Below are 17,083 nucleotides of genomic sequence, written 5' to 3'. Positions count from 1 at the left end.
TATAGATATAGATATAGATATAGATAATATATATACATATATATAAATTATTTATTGTTGAAAGTATTATATATGTCTTCTTTTCCCTCCATTGACCTCTCTCCACCCACTCCTGCTCCCCAGCACATTCCCTCACCCCTCCTACTGTCTGTGTCCACTGGTTATGCTTATATGCATGAATACAAGTCCTTTGGTTGACCTCTTACCCCCACCCACCTTCCCCTGCCTTCCCTCTAAGGTTTGACAGTATGCTCCATGCTTCTATGTCTCTGAATCCTTTTTTGTTCATTATTTTATTGATTTCAGAGAGGAAGGGAGAGGAAGAGAGACATAGAAACATCAATGATGAGAGAGAATCATTGAGAGGCTGCCTTCTGCATGTACCCTACAGGGGATCAAGCCAGTAACCTAGGCATGTGCCCTGACTGGGAATTAAACTGTGACCTCCTGGTTCATAGATCAACACTCAATCACTGAGCCATGCCGGCCAGGCATTTAGTTATGAACAGAGATGCTTTTATTTCCCATTCATCAAAAATTTTAAAATAATACCTCAAATATCATAAGAATATACAAATAACCCTAGTATTATTAATATGTGCCCTTAATTTGTTAATTAATATATAGTTTGCACTACTTTGTAAATACTTTTTAATTTTCCTTTTGGAAATTTTTAAAAAATAACTTTATTTAAGATTTCACAGGTTTAAGAATTTAATATTTCCAACAAGATTGAGTTGTTCCTCTTGCACCCCACTTAGTATTTGCTCATTAAAGTTTTAGGTGATTTAACATAAAACCTGACTTTCTCACTACTTAGATGCTATGAGAGTATTTTTATTATGTTAAAAATTACTATTAAGAAGACCAGACCTGTACAAAAGGTAGTATACTACCTATCATCCAAACAACCACACAGATTGGAATAAAAAGCAAAGTTTCCTCAAGGAAGTAGATTAGTCTGAGGTTTCTGAAATGCTTTTGCATTGCGTTCTTATACTTTATTTTCAACATAATCTTGAAATGTTTGTCTGATCTCCTCTATGTGACTCCATATAATGCTAAAAACATGGTAGGCAAAAAGCCTGTTGGACTAGTTAGCAACTGCAGAACATTTACCTAGGAACTTTCTCAACCAATTTAAAATACTCCCTTTGAAATGAATGGGTAAGTAAAGGTAGAAATAGCAATATTTCTTATTCCATCCACATCTTAAAAGCAAAAGCAAACACATTTATTCTTTTTAAAGCACTTTTGTTTTCATTAGTTATAAGAGAAATAATTTAGCTACCAAAGAAAGAGCACTTTTTTTTGATGCTAAACCCATGCTTTAAATATTAATATGTGATATTTATCAACTGACAAACTTTGCTCGTTTGTCATTTTAACAATACTATTGCATTTATTTTCATCTCATACCTCTAGTATATTATATACATTCTTGCTATTTCCACTTCTTACAACACTGTCACTCTATGTTTTATATTAAATATCTACCAACTCAAAATTTTAATATAATTCCTTGGACAAATTACCAAAATATATTTTAGGTTAAAAGAGTATATGGGCATATTCATTATCTAAACCATTTAAGTATGTAAACTCAGACACTCAAATTAGAGCTGTTGGTCTAAAAAGAATAAAGTAAACAGCATAACCACAAAAATGTCTAACTAAAATTAAATAGCTCTGCCCTCGATGTTCATATATTTTATTGAGTGAACTGATATTTTTTAAATCTTAAATTCTGTATCAGACTGCAAGCAGAGAAGTCTTATTTTATTGGTCTAAGAAGATGCTGACTAAATAGAGAACTCAGGAACTGATAAAGATACTGAAGCTTAGAGAAAAATAGGAAGATAATTTTATAAGAGGAGGCTTGAAAGGTACCTGTATTTTTAGAATACAAAGCATTGTTTTCATTATGGAAGCAGTAGATCACTACTTGTGTATGTCATTGATTTTTTCCCCTTTTTTCCTTCCCAGTTTCTACCCTGTAAAACCACCAAACAAACACAAGTTGAAGTGTACCTGTTGGAAGAGGAGCCGCTAGTTGTTCTTTCATGGGCTGATGGGAGAGCAGACAACTCTTCGTAAGCACGATGTCATCCAGTGCAATGTCACCGCGGTGACCTTTCCCCACTCTGCCTTCAAATTGGAGTTGGAAGTCCTCCTCGCCAGACAGTGTGAGTTCCTTCCGCTGCCAGAAGTTGCCTTGTTCTACAGTGAGATTAAGCAGGAGCTTTGTTTTGTTGGAGACTGACACCTGGATCAAGGTGAGTGACCCAATGCCATTTCCATACATGTGATAATGAAAAATTATCTGTAACCAAGAGTAAGAAAGTTGTATGTAATTAGTACAGTTAATTCCATTTTATTTTCAATGATATCATATTGCCCTCTTTGTCATTAATTCCAGAAAGAAAACTAAATCTACACGTCCTGTTGTTCTGTGAATACTCTAACACTGAGTAAAGTGAGGCCAGCCTAAAATCATATGTTGCCATATATGGAAGACAGTACAATAGGATCAAATAGAAATTTAGTTTTAAAAAAATGAGCAGAGTTTACTTTCTTTCTGTGATTTCTAAATGCAGGATTCATTGGTAAACTCTTAACATCACCATCAAAGGAATAAAATATGATTAAAAAGTGGTGTGTTATACAAAAGGACTTTTCACGATTAAGAAATAGAAGGGACAAAACACAATCATTTTCAGTCTCATGAAACTTAAATCATTTTCCCCAAAAAGCAGAATCCTCTATTGCTTATTCTACCACATTCTTGCACTTGAAACACATTTTCAGTTCTACAGGATCCTTGAGGCTCCACTATATATAGCAAAACCACCACGACAGCAATTATCTACATTTTACTCAAAATGCTAGAAACACGCTTAGAAGAGCAGTTTGGGAGTTTTTCCCTGAGTAAAAATTAATAAACACTTTAACATTTCAAAGATAAATTTGACTAGTTTTTTAGTGATTGTTAACATAGAAAGGGAGAGTCAAAAAAAAAATCTGAAAGAATAGTACAGGTTAGGAACAATAATAATTCAGAGGGTTTTTAAGCTTTTTTCCTTGTCATTTGTACGAATGAGGGAAAACTGTAATGGGGCTTGATCTTCACACACAAAAAGACATTATTGAAACAATAGCATACTCTAGAGAGAGAAAAATGGACATGTTTAAAGGGTAAAGAATGTGCTCAAACAATATATGCAATGCATACTTCAAAGAGCATGAAGAATACATAAACCACGTAAATGACTCTGCTCAAATTGCCCAGCTGATGAAACTTTCAGATATTATGCTCCAATCCAAACACATTTCTTCTCATTGTTAAGCAATTAATGTTGGAAAATGTGAGACCTATGACCCCTGCGCCTTGTCCACGGAGGACTGGTGAAACCACGGTGACATAACTCCTTAGAGTGAGAATCCAAAGGGGCCCCGGGCGGACTCTTGGGCAGCACCAACAGGCATGAGGGAAACAATCTGATGGGCACAGCACATGTGTCTCTGGATCCTTTCCGGTCACAGACGCGGTCTGTTTTCTCATTTGTACAAGAAGCATGAAGTGTTTGTGTTACCGCACGTAAATGCTTCTCTGTCTTCTTGAGACCACTTTCTGATTGAGGCCAGTAGGTTATCATGAGGCAAAAAAACACCGAAACACCTCCGTTCCTACAGAGAACACCTGATGACAACAGAACCTTATCACCAACCTGAGTGAATAGAAGCCTGCTAAGTACTGAATTCTAAAGAGGCATTTTCACTGAAAATTGTAGTCACTCAGAGGTTTGATCTCTTTCCTCATCAATCTCCATCACCACCACCCATTTCTCAAGAGGAAGAAAAACCTCCAATTTGAGTTTGTCTGCTTGAAGGTATTCCACAAGGTCAAGCGATAGACAGGATTTCTGTGAAAATTTGGGAGGTCATTCTGCTTATCTAATACATATATATTTTTTACATGAGAGACCCAATCACTTCCAGCTTGACCTTTCCTTACTTCTCTGTATTCAATCTATATTATAAATATTCATAAAGTAAGCCATTCATCATTAATTTTTGACATTTCTTCTAGGCATACTTCATTATTCTCACACGGATGTTTAAAACAGTAGGGACTACAGTTTGGGGACCAGGGAAAGCAGAGATGGATGAAATCCTTGGCTATTACAGTGTGAAAAGAAAAAAAAATCTTTTGAACATTTTTAGAGAAAGTGTCTATGTATAAAAGCTTAGAAGTCAACTGGAATTTTATATGTATCTCATGTTTAATTTTTAATTGGCTTTCTAAGACTAGAACTTATTTATAATTTTCATATGTATATATACACACAGATTTAGAGATACTCAACTATATAAAGACCGGTGTGTTTGGGCTTTATTTTTGAGAAAGTTTCAAGTAATTTGGAAGATAACAAAAAGAAACAACATAGAATTGATTAAAAGTCAGGTTTTACTGCTAGGCTAATTAAAGTTTAATATAATTCTGAATGATATGTTACATTCATTCTGGACATCTGAGTTATTTTTCTAAAACTCTGATCTGAACATTTCACTTTCTTGCAGAAAAATCTCTGAAACCAGAGTGGCACAACTCCTATCCGATGTGCCTGAAGACATAAAAGAGATGAGATCACTCTCTGAGAGTTTACGTATGAATCACCTTAAGCTCCGACAGAAAGGCTCCTAAGACAAACTAAAGGTTTAACATGCTTTAAGACAGTGACAGTGGTGGGATGTGAAGGTTAGTCAGTATGAAGCAGAAGAACACGCATCTGTGACAGGAGCAGGTACAATTGGGAGCCTGTCAGCAATGATTTAATGTGTCTCTTTCCCAGGGTTAGGGCTCTCACTAATGTGGAGGAAGGTACATGAGAATAGTAGAATTGGAAGACAATAAAGAATTAAATCATGCCCTGTTTCCCAGCCTGGTTCTCTGATCGATTAGTGACTTGGTGGATGTGATCGGCTTTTCTTTTAGTGCTCAAACTTTGGGGAAACACCAGTCAGAACCATGTGTTCAGATCTTATGAAGACTGAACTTTTCATTGTAAATATAAATAAAGACACAATGATTTATGTAACAATCTCTCAAAAGCAAGATTCCTGTGAAGTCATCCCTGAGGGCTTAATTTGTATTATATATAAAGCCAAGTTCAGTTCCTACTGCAGCTGACTCGATGTTTTTGTGGAATAGAAACCATCAAGCAAAAAATAAATAAAGGAAAGTGAAAGATCCTAAAAATACATAGTCATTATATGAGGCTGTTTGGCCCTAAGAGCTACACAACCTTATTTATAATTTTAATACTCTATAAATGTTTTCTTCAAATTTCCACAGGATCATGGCAAAACCATTTTTTTCTTCCTACATATATAAGTATTCTACTTTTCTTTTCTGTTTGGGGGGGTCAAGTTCAGTCTCTCTTTTTTCATGAAGACATCTTCAAACATTTTATTGCACCTCCAGCTATCTCTAATATTAATCCTTGGAGAGATTATATATATATATATATATAATGTTTAATTTTTTTCTGATGGAAAAAGATTTTATTTAGATTTTATTTATTTATGTATTTAGTACATAACACCAATATGTACTAAACTTCCTAAGTGAAAACAACTGGCATTTTACTCCTTTTGAATTATCCATGGATAATAATCATGAAATTTCCCAATGGTTTCCAAAATTCCAGTACTTATGGATTATACCCACAGAATAAATTCTTCCTACAGTTCCAAGTATCCTTCCATCTCATCCTTACTTCACCATCTTTCTTCCTCACATATCCAAGTGGAATAAATTGAAGCACGTTTTTGGTCTTGTCCTAACCATTTCATTTTCCTTGCTGAATCTATCAGAAGTTGACAGTGAGATTTCCGTCTTTACCATACCTTGCAGTCTTTGCTTCTTCGACTTATGACCGGGCTTGAAATTCTGGCTGCTCTCATGGGCTGCTGAGGGAACAAGCTCTTTATGAAGATGTAATGACCAGACGAATTTCGCAAGGTGTGGTCCGCAGCTGGCTCTGTGCCTGCCGCAGGGATGCTGCTAGCTTTCAGATTCCAGTCAGAGTCGTCATCCTGTTTCTGCTCCCAGGAACAGAGATCAAATTCAAAATCACAGCGCCCACGGGAGGGACCTGGAAAACATTTCCCAAAGTATGGTAGAAAGAAACAGGAAATTAGCTGACTTCGAGACATGCAATCCCAAATCACAGTGATCTTGCCATGTCACTATAATATCCAAAACTTAGCAACGTTCAAACAGAATATTTTAGTTTGCTATCCACAGCTATTCCTATGGTTTGCATAAGTTTATTTCTCCACAAATCTGGTCCGCAGTCTCAAAATCGATGAGAAAATATTTTAGCATTATACACAGTTTCTCCTCCAAGTACCTATTTGGTCAATGTAATTTATTTCCTCTGTCCTTCATCTTTGCTTCTCAGGGCTTGGTAGAGAATTTAGGAAGTTTATTATTCTGCAATACAGTTTGGCTTGGAAAATGCTGTCTAAAGCAAAAGTTATTAATCATTGCAATTAGTTTGTAAATACAGCCTCATTTTAGAGATGAGAAAATTGTAAAGCAGAAAAGTAAGGTAAAAAGTGAAATAATTTGAATTAATTTATTATAGGAAGTTGCAGAAATTAAATGTTAAGCTGTATTGAATACCAACTATCTATCTAGTATTTTAAAATATTTTGTTACTAACATTGCTTAAGTTTTTTCTTCCATTTCCAGGATATAGTTCAATCCTTATTGAATTTCTGCCTGAGGGATCTATGTACTTCTGATAGAGTGGTATGGAAATCCCCAACTCTGATAGTGTGTTCATGAATCCGCTTTGCAAGTCTATTAGTTTCTGTCACACATGGCTTGACATTCTGTTGTTAGGCATTTGCACATTAAAGACTGTCAAGTTTTCTTGGAGAGTTGACCCTCTATTGTTATGTAATTCCCTTATTTACCTTTGGTAACCTTCTTTGATGCCAGCTCTGTCTAAAATTAATATGACTACTCCTGCTTTCTTTGTTTAGTGTAAGCATGGTACACACAGGTGTTCCCCCCAAAATGTACATACACTTTAACAAGTGGTAGCTTGATTTTGAAGATGAAATGTATATTAATAAACACTGCTATTATATTATTCAAAGTCTGTACATACATTTTCTCGGGACAGCCTATATTCTTCTATATAGTTACTTTTAATCTATACCTGTTTTTATATTTAAAATAGATTTCTTGTAGACAACATATAGTGGGGTCTTGTTTTTTGATCTACTCTAAAAAATTCTTTTTTTTTAATTGTTGCATTTAGACCACTGATATTCAAAATGATCATTGAGAGAACTGGATTAATATCTACCATATCTGTTACTATTTCCTACTTGTTGCCCACATTATTTATTCCTATTTTTGTCTTCTATAGTTTTTCTGCCTTTTTCAGTTTTAATATTTTATATAATTGCATTTTGTCTCCTCTCTTGACATGTTGGTTATACTTTTTTAAAAATTATTTTACTGATTTCCCTAGACTATTACATTACCTTTACAAATAATCCAAACCCACTTTAAAAGAATATGATATTCCTTCATGGATAGTGTGAGTACCTTATAATAACAATATAATCTTAATTCCTCCCTTCTATCTCTTATACCATTGTCATCATTCATTTCACTTGTATATAAGCATACCTGATTATATATATATATATATATAGTAATGTATACAAATATGTTATATATAAGAATGCACAATTGAATGCATTGTTGTTATTTCATTTTAAACAGTGTTGACTGGTAGATTAATTGGGAGGGAATCAATGGGAAAAAGGAGGACATCTACAATACTTTCAATAATAAATGTAAAATTTTTAAAAAGAAAAAAATTGAAGTTTTTATTTCATCTTCATTTAGTCTTCATTCCTCACCATCCTTTATGTAGGTCTGATATGTATCATTTTCTGATCTATATCATTTTGCTTCTCTCTAAAAAAAATCTTTTAACATTTCTTGCAAAGTAGGTCTAGTGGCAAAATATTCCCTCACTTCTTGAAACACCAGTCAGAAAGTATATGTGCACCCCTATATTCATTGCAGCATTATTTAAAGTAGATAAGAAATTTGAAACAGCCCAAGTGTCCATCAGTAGATGAGTGGAACATTTACACAAAGGAATACTATGCAGCTACAAAAAAGGTGGGTCTCTTACCACTTTGAGACAGCGAGGATGGACCTGGAGATTGCTATGCTAAGCAAAATAAGCCAGTTAAAGAAAGACAAATATCACATGGTCTCACTTCTATGTGGAATCTAATGAACAAAATAAACTGATGAATAAAACAGGTCCAGAGGCATGGATACAGATTTCAGAGGGAAAGGAAGAGGGAGTGGGGAGAGATTAACCAAATAATTTATAGGCATGTATGCACAGCCCATAGACACAGACAGTAATGTGGTGAAGGCCTAGGATGAAAGAGGAGACAGGTGAAGGGGGGCAAAGGCTAAAATGGGGGACAACTGTAACACTCTCAACAAGAAAATTTAAAAAAGGTCTTCATTTCTCCTCACTTTTGAAGGATGATTTATCAGGATATGAATTCTGTGTTGGTAGGGTTTTTGGATTTGTTGTCCCTTCAGCCCTTTAAATACTTCATTCTACTCTTTTCTTGCTTCCATGGTGTCTGAGAAGTCAGATACACAGTCAGCCGAGACCGGTTTGGCTCAGTGGATAGAGCGTCGGCCTGCGGACTGAAGGGTCCCAGGTTCAATTCCGGTCAAGGGCATGTACCTGGGTTGCGGGCACATCCCCAGTGAGGGGTGTGCAGGAGGCGGCTGATTGATGTTTCTGTCTCATCGATGTTTCTAGCTCTCTGTCTCTCTCCCTTCCTCTCTGTAAAAAATCAATAAAATATATTTAAAAAAAAAAACAGATACACAGTCAAACTTAAGTTCTCAATGTCTTTGATCTCGTGCAATTTGGTTATTGACAAGTTGTTCATGGAAAATAACTCAGTTGTCAAACAAAACTTCAGTTCTAGACCAGACAATCCTTTCACGCTGGTACTTGCCTGAACAGTCATGTGTCTCAGGAGACAAAGGAGAGAATGTGTGAGTATAAATAAGTTTACCACTAGACCTTGTGCTAGGAATATTTTTGTGTTGGTATTTTTTTTTGCTTCTTATAATTATTAAATATGTACAGTAAGTCACCATAGGCCCTAAAAAGGTTATCGATAGCAGCAAAGTGAAGATGAAAGCTGTGAGAAGGATAGAGTTTAAAAAAAGAAATACGGTGGAACCTCGGCTTTTAAACTTAATTCATTCAAGTAAATGTGTATAAAAATTTTCATTTTTTTATGTACATTTCATTTCTTTTTGTTACATTTTCATTTACATTTCATGTCCTTTTGTTTTTAATGTGTTTATTTATAGTACTTTAGACTGTATTGTATATAAAAAGATTAAAATTGAATCATTCAATTTACATGATTTCCAATGGGAAAAATGTATTCAGTTTTCGAACCAATTGCTTCTCGAACAGCCTTCTGGAAAAACTAAGTTTTAGAAGCGAGGTTTCACTGTAATTCTTACTTTTTTTCCTCTATAGGTAAGGCGCTTTTTTTCAATGACTATTTTCTGGATTTTACTTTATCTTTGACTTTCCTTTAGTTTAAAAATGATGTACCTAAACGTGGTGCGTATGTGTTGTGTGTGTTGGCTTTTTGTTTTTTTTAGCGGTTGGGGGAAGCATTTTCCTGCTTCATGTTCTTTGAGCTTCCTGAATCTGTGGTTTTTTGCCAGACATTGATTTGGGGGAAATGCTCAGTTGTTACCGTTTCAAATTCTTCTATTCCTTTTCTCTTTCTTCTTGATATTCTCATTATTCATTTGTTTGTCCTATAGTACTTGGATATGGTGTTGTGTTCTGTTGTTTTTCTGTGTTTTTGTGTTTCAGTTTGGGAGATTTCTATCTTTATATCCTCTAACTCAGATATATTTCCTACTTGTGTTCAGGTTACGAATAAGCCCATCAAGGGCATTCTTCATTTTCGTTCCAGTGCTTTTGATCACAGCATTTCTATTTGATTCTTCCTTAGGATCGTCATCTCATTACTTATGTTGCCCATCTATTCCAGCATGCTGTCTATTTTATCCACTAGAGGCCTTAGAAGATTGATCAGAGTTGTTTTAAATTCCTCATCCCTTCCATGTCTGATTCTGATGTTTGCTCTGTCTCTTCAAAATTTATTTTTCCTTTCAGTATGCCTTGTAACTTTTTTCTGGATAGCCACACATGACATTCTGAGTATAAGGAACCACTGTAAATAGGCCCTTATAATATGGAGAGATGGAAAATATTCCACAGTTTCATGATTAAGTCCCAGTCTTTAATGGGCCTGTGCCTCTGAACTGTAAACAGCATAAGTGTTTCTGAGATTTTTTCTACCCGTTAGGAGGGACAAGATGGCTAGAGGGGGATAGCTTTGGGTATTTCTCTCCCACCAGGTCAGTTAAGCTCTGATAATTCCCAGTCAGTTTTGTTACCAGCTTCTCTTGAGGGCATGCCTTGTGAGGGAAAACAGAATGCTCTGTCAGAAGCATGTGGAAATGTTTTCCAATATTTACTATGGAACCTGGTTGAATGTGTGGAGATACATTTTACAATACCGTGGGGATGTCCCTCTAAGTAGGTCCTCTCAAATTTTAACTCTCAAACTTGCCCACACTGAGTCTCATCATCAGTGACAGGTCAGGTTTTCTTCCTCTGGCGCTGGTTCCCATAGTGGTTTCTGCTCTTGAGTCTCTGTTCTGATAAAGTGTTACTCCCTGTGTTCACCTGTAGGTCTCTCCAGTCCTGAGGGAAACGGTGTGCCCTGTACACCCTATGTTCATACCTCTCTTGTGGATCTCAGGAGAATTATTGATTTTTCAATCTGTCCAGCTTTTTACTTGATAGGACAGAGTTGCAACTTCCAAGCTCCTCATATATACAACTGGATAGTTGGGATTATACAAATACCTATATATTTATATATCTATATATCTATATATCTATATCTATCTATCTATCTATCTATCTATATCTATATATATATATATAATCTGCATATATATATATATGCCTAAGTGACCATTACGACCAAATGACCGGAATGACTGAAATGACCAGTAGACCAGTCACTAGGACACACACTGACCACCAGGGGCAGACAATCAACATAGGAACAGCCCCCTAGTGGTCAGTGCGCTCCCACAGCCAACTTCCTGCAGCCCCTCCCCCTGACCGGCCAACTTCCTGGTGTCCCTCTCCCTGGCTGGCTGGCCCCCCAATAGGCCTTGATCACTGGCCAGGCAAGGGATCCCACCCATGCACAAATTCATGCACCAGGCCTCTAGTCTTTTCATAATTCTGCTCAGTAAATTATAAAGCTAGCAATATAAGCTAAGGTATTATAAAACCAAGCATTGTGTAATTGAGAAAACATAAAATTTTATGTTAAAGCTACTTTTTATAGTCTTTATTTTTAAGTAAATATGCATAATACAGCATAAAAACCAATGTGTGATTGATTTGACCATAAGTTATAAAATATACTATTTAGAGTTATTTGATAACAGTAATTCTGTATTAAGTTTTGTTTGAAAATTATAACTGAAAATGGAAATCTGTAAAATCATAATTATATGTGAGATGGTGCCAGGGCGGACCAGCAGACCCTGAATGAGGGATGAATGATTACTGACACATGTTTCTGTGAAAGAGAAGCTAAGGGGCTCGTTGGCATAAGGAGCCAAAAAGGCCCTGATTGCCTGTCTCATTAGCTTTTTACTGTAATAATAGCCTGAACTAAAATTGACCTCTAGATACAGTCAGCAGGGTAATTATCCTCGAGAAAGCACTTGCATCTGTAGTGTCTTTCAAACAAGGACATTTTGAAGTCTAAACATAAAGATTCTAGTAAAACACACCAGGGGTCAGGCTTGTTTGGAAAAATCAAGGTAGGGGCTGCCACCTTCGGCAAGGTTCCCCAGAGGTCCTGACCTTTCAGAGAATCCTCCTTACAGACTTTCCAACCAAGTCCCGTGCTTCCCCACAAGATGGTGTCCAAAAATTAAAAATATTTGAGAAGAACTCAAGTTGCAACATGTCAATCTATATTTAGATAAAGGTTTCTCTGTTAATGAACAACTGCAAAAATGTTTATAGGCAATTTTATCTAAATGAGAGTAGAAATGATTTTGCCACCAAAATTCTCAGGGACCTGCCCTCCAATGCTAAGGCCAAAGGAAGTCAGAAATACATCCTAGCTGAAGTCATGGTGATTCCTGGATGAAGAATCAACTCTATTCTATTACATAGAATTACATAAGTTCTTAAAAAGAATTTCCAAATTGTGCTAGGCATCAAAACCATGTGTTTGTCTTTTTATGGATACATGCTTTCAGTGAGCACAGATCAGATAAACATGTTTAAACACACAAAATAATCTCTATTCTCTTTGTAGTTGATAATGTGGAGAATGAGAACATGTGGGTTTTACCATTGTTTCTATACCATTTTAAAGTGTGTAAGACTACTAAAATGAAGATTAACTTAATCACATCCCCCACCAAGGAACTTGTCCAACAATAAAATATGCTATAAAATTATCAGTTTTAGCCTTTGAAAGAAGTAAATGTTGATAAATGTAAGAAAGCATCAAGACTAATATGCTTTTTAAAATTGTTCAATTTAACAGTTAGCTTAATACTGATGTATTTTCAAAGATAAAGAAAATCTTTCTGTCATAATTTCTGTCACCAAATGAACAGGCTGGAGTTTTCAACCCAATTGCTAATTACATTTTAAAATTACACTTGAAACTTATTTTGGTAATCTAGTATTTCCTAGGATAGACTGTAAGTTGTAGAGCTTCTTTTAGTTCAGAATACTAAAATTCTCCTATGTAGTATTTCAGAGGACTGGGAGGTAAATTTCAACTCAGCGTCTTGCTTAGAATCTGAACTGTTGACTTGGTTAAGAATTATAATGAAGTAACTAATTCAGTTGCCCTTATGCTGGAAAATTCAGCAGCCCACCAGGGCTAGATTAACATTCAGACCAGCATCTAGAAAGTACATTTGTATGAAGAATGATGTGTGTGCTGCTAAAAAACAGATTTCATTTGGCTTCAAAAATCATACATATGCTGCTACGTAAATCTCTATGATGTAAATCATATTTTTCTACTTCCGTACCTACTAAAGTTTGGAATATATGTTTCCTCTGAAAGTTTAACTCTAACATCACTGGGAAAATATAAGCAAGAATAAGTTCTTTTTATTTCACATCACTGTGGTGAGAGAGAACAACTTATAATTTAGTATTTAATTATTTCCCACAGGTGTCAGGTGAGAAAACAGCCGTCTTCTGTGCAGATGCCAATTCCTGGCATTTCATGGAGTAATTAATGCCAGTGCCAGACAGTTGTATCATCGGTAAGAAAATGATCACCTTTGTCAACAGCTGTATCATCAATCAAACCTGTTTCTACCTTTCTAAATGCCATAATTTTTCCCATTGATCATTATCTTTATGAGCATGAAATGACTATTCCATTTTAAAAGATAGGTCATTTTAAATTTATCTTTATTATTGAAAATATTACAGATGCCCTCTTTTCCTCCCATTGGCCCCTTCTAGCCCGCACTCACTTCTCACCCAGGCCTTCACCACACTATTGTCTGTGTCCATGGTTATGCATATATGCACATAAATTCTTTGGTTAATCTCTTCCTACCCACCCACCCCCAACCTTCCCTCTTAGATTCAACAGCCTGTTCCATATTTCTATATCTCTGATCTATTTTGTTCATTGGTTTATTTTGTTCTTTAGATTCCACATATGAATGAGATCAAAGAACATAATCTAAGTCCTTTTAAAATCCTACCATCAAATTCTTAAATTTAAGACCTCACCACTCTATTCATTTATTCATTCCATATAAATATATTGGGCATATGCTATAAATGACAGCACATTTAGGAACATGGAAAATAGACTGGAAAGAAGGGTACTGTGTACTAAACAAATGTGTGTCAGATCCCAAGCTTTCACTTTATATGTTATTTTATATAAGTCTCACTCTTCTACTTAATAGTTATTATTCTTATTTTTGGTTGATGAGAAAGCTGAAGTTCAGAGTTAAGTACTTTGTTCAGTATTACATAGTAAGTAGCAGAACTAGTTGTTAAGAGTCTTCTACCATCTGGAACCTTCTTTACCTATTATTTATTTAACGAACTCCCTATTCATTTTTTCAGTCATGATCAACAAAATACTTAATTAACTAAAAGAATAAAAACTAAACTACTAAAATTTGTAGGATATATGACTGTGATATGGTAGGCAGAAAAGAGAAAATGACACTGAATATTGTGATGGTCTAATCATACTTAGAGGATTGTAGCATTTTTTCAACATTTAATTCCCATGTTTAAGGAAATTTTGATAACTGAAACTATTCAATGAGAGAGAGATTAGATAATGGAGACATAAAACCATTCATATTAGATGCTATTAAAGGATTCAAGAATATTAATTCTGATATCACAATTACAAACATGAGAACGGGGAATGTGAAAAGATGTGCAGAATTGATGGTACCTGTTTCCAATACTTAAATTTTTATTATCATAAAGAGTACAAGTTGTAAGAAATATTATAATAAAAAACCATACTGGGAAAATACAGAAACATTAATTCTATATTAGAATAAAACATTATTATGCCCAGAAATGACTGACAGTTGAAAAGGTTTTATATGTGCGACAGCGTATTATCTTGTGTGAAAGTTTTCAAGCAGGAATTAGGTGAATCTCCATTGCCACCTCCATTGCCTGCTCAGTCAGGGAAGTTATAGAAATAATCCCTTTATAGGTTGGTCATTCATTTCTCAATTCATTCAATGGCAATTAGTAGCTGTTGGGGCTGATTCAACAATAAACATGTCCTAATGGATTTCTCTCACATTTTAATAGAATGTGATAAGTGCTAGAATGAAGATAAAAATGTATGATTCATTATAATTGACTAAAAGTGAATCCTTCACAGAAGTCTTAATGTTAAATCCCTGTTTCAAAAAGCTTGGACTAACTTCTAATAATCTTGGCAACTCTGTAATTCTTTGATTTCATGATTCAATTACTTGAACTCCACAGCATAGTTTAACAAACTGTTTATATCATATTTATAAAAGGGCTAGTGCTATATTGTTTCTTTTTATATAATTAATTGGCATTTTCAATAAATATGAATATCAAATAAAATGTTGAATGGAGAAAAATTATCTAAGCAAAAGGAAACAGTGAATATCATAGATCCTGTAGATAACAAAGGGGTCATAGTAGGATAATATGCACAACTCCACATGCATAAGTTCAACCACTTAGGTGAAATGAACCTAATTCTTGCAAAGCAAAAGCTTACATAATGAAAAAATAACATGAGTAGCTTTATAACTACTCAAATTACTAGTTTTCCTTATTAAGGAAACTGAACTCAAAGTTTTAAAATTCCTGAAAAAATTCCAGGTTCAAATAGTCAAACTGGAGAATTCTACCAAATTTTTAAGGCACATAAATCAAAGAGGAAAACTCCCAATTTCCAGATGATTTGATGTCTACATAGAAAAAAATCTAAGGAATGTACAACTAAAAAATGAGTCAGCAAAATTAAAGGACACAAAATTGACATGCAAAATTAATTGTATTTATATAAACTAGCAATGAACATATAGAAACCAAATTTCAAGAGATACTATTTAAAATCCCTCAAACAATAAAATATATAGCTGTAAATCTTATGCTATATGTGCAGGACTTGTATGCTGAAAATTATAAAACACTAATGAAATAAGTTCTAAAAATCTAAATACTGGAGAGACATATTGTACTCATGGATTAGAAGAGTCAACATATTAAAAACTCAACATCTATCTCTCAAATTGATATACATATTTAATTAAATTATAAAAATTGCATCATTTTTTTGTAGATATTGGCATGATTTTTTCTAAAATTTACATAGAAAGCCAAAGAACTGAACAGTTTTGAAAAAAATAAATTAGAAGAAATCACTCTACCCAATTTCAAAATTTATTATATTGTGTACCTTTAGTTATCAAGATTGTGTGGTATTGGTGGGAAAATGGACACTTGGATCAATAGAATGGAAAATAGAACTCAGAAATTGCTTCACACAAGTACAACACACTAATTTATGACAATGCTGCAAAAACAGTTAAATGCAGGAGGAGAATCTTGTTAATGGTGCTGCTGCAACTGGCTAGGCAAAAAAACAAAACAAAACAAAATCTTGACCCTAACCTTACACCTTATACAAAAATTAACAAAATAGATCATAGACTTAAATGTAAAATATACTATACAACTTTTAGAAGAAAAATTAGAAGAAAATCCTTGGTGAAATGTTTTTAGGCATGTAAACAAAACCATAATTTCAAAAGGAAAGATGATTACATTAGCCCTTATCAAAATATTTTTAAAAATGTTTGTTCTTTCCCTGTTAGGAGAATGAAAACACACTCTGAAGGCTGGGAGTAAATATTTGCTACTCATGTAGCTGTAAAATAATTTATATCTATAATATATAAAGAACTCCAAACTCAACAGTTAAAAAAATCTGATTAGAAAACAGGCAAAAGACATAAAGAAACATTTCATCATAGAGGATACAGATGGCAAAGAAACACACGAGATGTTCGTCTTCACTAGGTATTAGGGAAATGCAAATTAAGACCATGATGAGGCTACTCCACCCGTATAAGAACAACAAATAAAAATAAAATACCGTATTTGCCGGTATATAAGACGATTTTTTGGCCCTGAAAAATATGCCTCCAAGTGGGGGGGTCATCTTATACGCCAAGTACACTTCAGATAGACTGCCCATAGTGCTTGCCCCGTGCCATAGTGGCCTCCCGATGCCCGCCCACTTCATTCCACATACCGTTCAGGCATCAGCAGCGCTGCTGGGTGTATGCTCGGCTGTTATGCGA

General features: G+C 34.7%; 1 protein-coding gene across 1 annotated transcript in view; it reads right to left on the bottom strand.

Annotated features, from left to right (window-relative positions):
• Positions 1–17,083, bottom strand: part of MALRD1 (MAM and LDL receptor class A domain containing 1) — a 649,080-nt gene that overhangs the window by 353,586 nt on the left and 278,411 nt on the right. Inside the window, exons 26-27 of the mRNA XM_006759937.1 lie at positions 5,911–6,158; positions 2,032–2,323 (exon numbers count right to left, since the gene is read on the bottom strand). Coding sequence (XP_006760000.1) covers positions 2,032–2,323; positions 5,911–6,158 — 540 coding nt within the window. The remainder of the gene's footprint in view (positions 1–2,031; positions 2,324–5,910; positions 6,159–17,083) is intronic.

This window comes from Myotis davidii, unplaced genomic scaffold, assembly GCF_000327345.1.
Source record: "Myotis davidii unplaced genomic scaffold, ASM32734v1 scaffold376, whole genome shotgun sequence".
Taxonomy (NCBI): domain Eukaryota; kingdom Metazoa; phylum Chordata; class Mammalia; order Chiroptera; family Vespertilionidae; genus Myotis; species Myotis davidii.
This window is presented reverse-complemented; position numbering and strand designations above follow the sequence as displayed.